The following is a 1,297-nucleotide window of genomic DNA, read 5'->3' as shown; positions in this document are numbered from 1 at the left end:
CCATACTCTGGGACCCCCAGTTCCCCTTGCAACTCCCCCATCACCGTCAATGTCCCCAAACCCCCAGTGCCAACCCCCCTCCCAGTGCTCCCATCCTCTCCCACATTCCCCAGCGTCCCACCCCCTGGGCACCACAGCCCCATCCCCAGCAGTCCCCCAATGCCTGCAGGGTCTCCGGGGACCATGTGTCCCTGCAGCCTGGGCACCTGGGTGCGTGCCCAGGGTGACACCTACCAGGTGGTGGCCGATGTCAGCCAATTTGAGCCCCCCGACATTGTGGTGACCACCTCCAACTGCCACATCGCCATCCAGGCCGAGAAGGTGAGGCATTCTGTGGGGGCAGCATCACCCCCTGGCTATGGGGTAACGGGGGGATGTAGCTGTAGCACTGGGGTAACTGGGAGCTGTCCTTTGGTGATGGGACAAGAAGTAACTTCTGCTTACTGCATCTCGCCTGTACTGGGGTAACTGGGAACTGTCCTCACCAAGAATGGGGCAACTGGGAACCTCTGCCTCTGCTGGTGGGATGCAATGGGAGACAGTTCTTCCTGGCACTGGGGTAACTGGAAATTACACCAAACCCCAAGACTGAGGCAACTGGGAGCTCCCTGCTGCAATGGAGTAACTGGAAATTGCCCCTGAGGCACTGGGTAACTGGGAACTGTGCTGTTGGGCTCTGTGTTGGAGCTGGGGTGACTGGGAGCTGCCCCATCACTAGCACTGGGGTAACCGAGATAAACTGGAGTAACTGGGATTGTGCCGTGTCGTGCTGGTGCATCCCCGCAGGTGGCCGAGGATGGCACCATCTGTGACACCTTCACCCACAAGTGCCAGCTGCCTGAGGACACGGACCCGCTGTCGGTGAGCTGCGCCCTCACCGAGGGGGGCACCCTGGTTATCACTGCCCGGCGCCGTGCTGGCGCCCACCCCGGTGAGCCCCCGCAGCCACTGTACCGCAGCGAAGCCACACTGTGAACCACCACTGCGCCGAGCGGCGCCAACTCCGCTGCCGTGGCCAGGCCCGGCCAGCACCAGGTGGCAGTGCCCCTTCCCCGCCTCTGGCCTCGTGGTGCTCCGGCTCTGTTTATAAAGTCCTTTTATTAAATTAATATAAAAATCTCTGTATTTACACAGGGGAAGGGGCACACAGTGGAGTGGGGTCAGGAACCCCCTTCCCAGGCGTGAGGTGCTGAGGAGGGGACGCAGTGTCCACCCATCTCCCTGTGAGCACCCCGACCTGACACCCCTCTGGTCCCCGTGCCATCCCGAGCAGGGACATTGGGGTGCCCATGGATGG

General features: G+C 61.7%; 1 protein-coding gene across 1 annotated transcript; it reads left to right on the top strand.

Annotated features, from left to right (window-relative positions):
* Positions 1 to 159: 159 nt before the first annotated feature.
* Positions 160 to 975, top strand: LOC104546682 (heat shock protein beta-7-like). The gene is made up of 2 exons (XM_010192120.1): positions 160 to 321; positions 787 to 975. Exons 1-2 carry the CDS (start codon positions 160 to 162, stop codon positions 973 to 975), a joined length of 351 nt encoding a protein of 116 aa, XP_010190422.1.
* The last annotated feature ends 322 nt before the right edge of the window (positions 976 to 1,297 follow it).

This window comes from Mesitornis unicolor, unplaced genomic scaffold (genome assembly GCF_000695765.1).
Source record: "Mesitornis unicolor isolate BGI_N332 unplaced genomic scaffold, ASM69576v1 scaffold46079, whole genome shotgun sequence".
In the NCBI taxonomy this organism is placed as follows: domain Eukaryota; kingdom Metazoa; phylum Chordata; class Aves; order Mesitornithiformes; family Mesitornithidae; genus Mesitornis; species Mesitornis unicolor.
The sequence above is the reverse complement of the archived record's forward strand: the minus strand, read 5'-3'. Positions and strand labels throughout refer to the sequence as shown.

Coding starts and splice junctions, on each gene's coding strand:
- LOC104546682 (XM_010192120.1), top strand. CDS start 160: ATGCCTGCAGGGTCTCCGGGGACCATGTGTCCCTGCAGCCTGGGCACC. Junction 322..786: donor TCGCCATCCAGGCCGAGAAG/GTGAGGCATTCT, acceptor GCATCCCCGCAG/GTGGCCGAGGATGGCACCAT.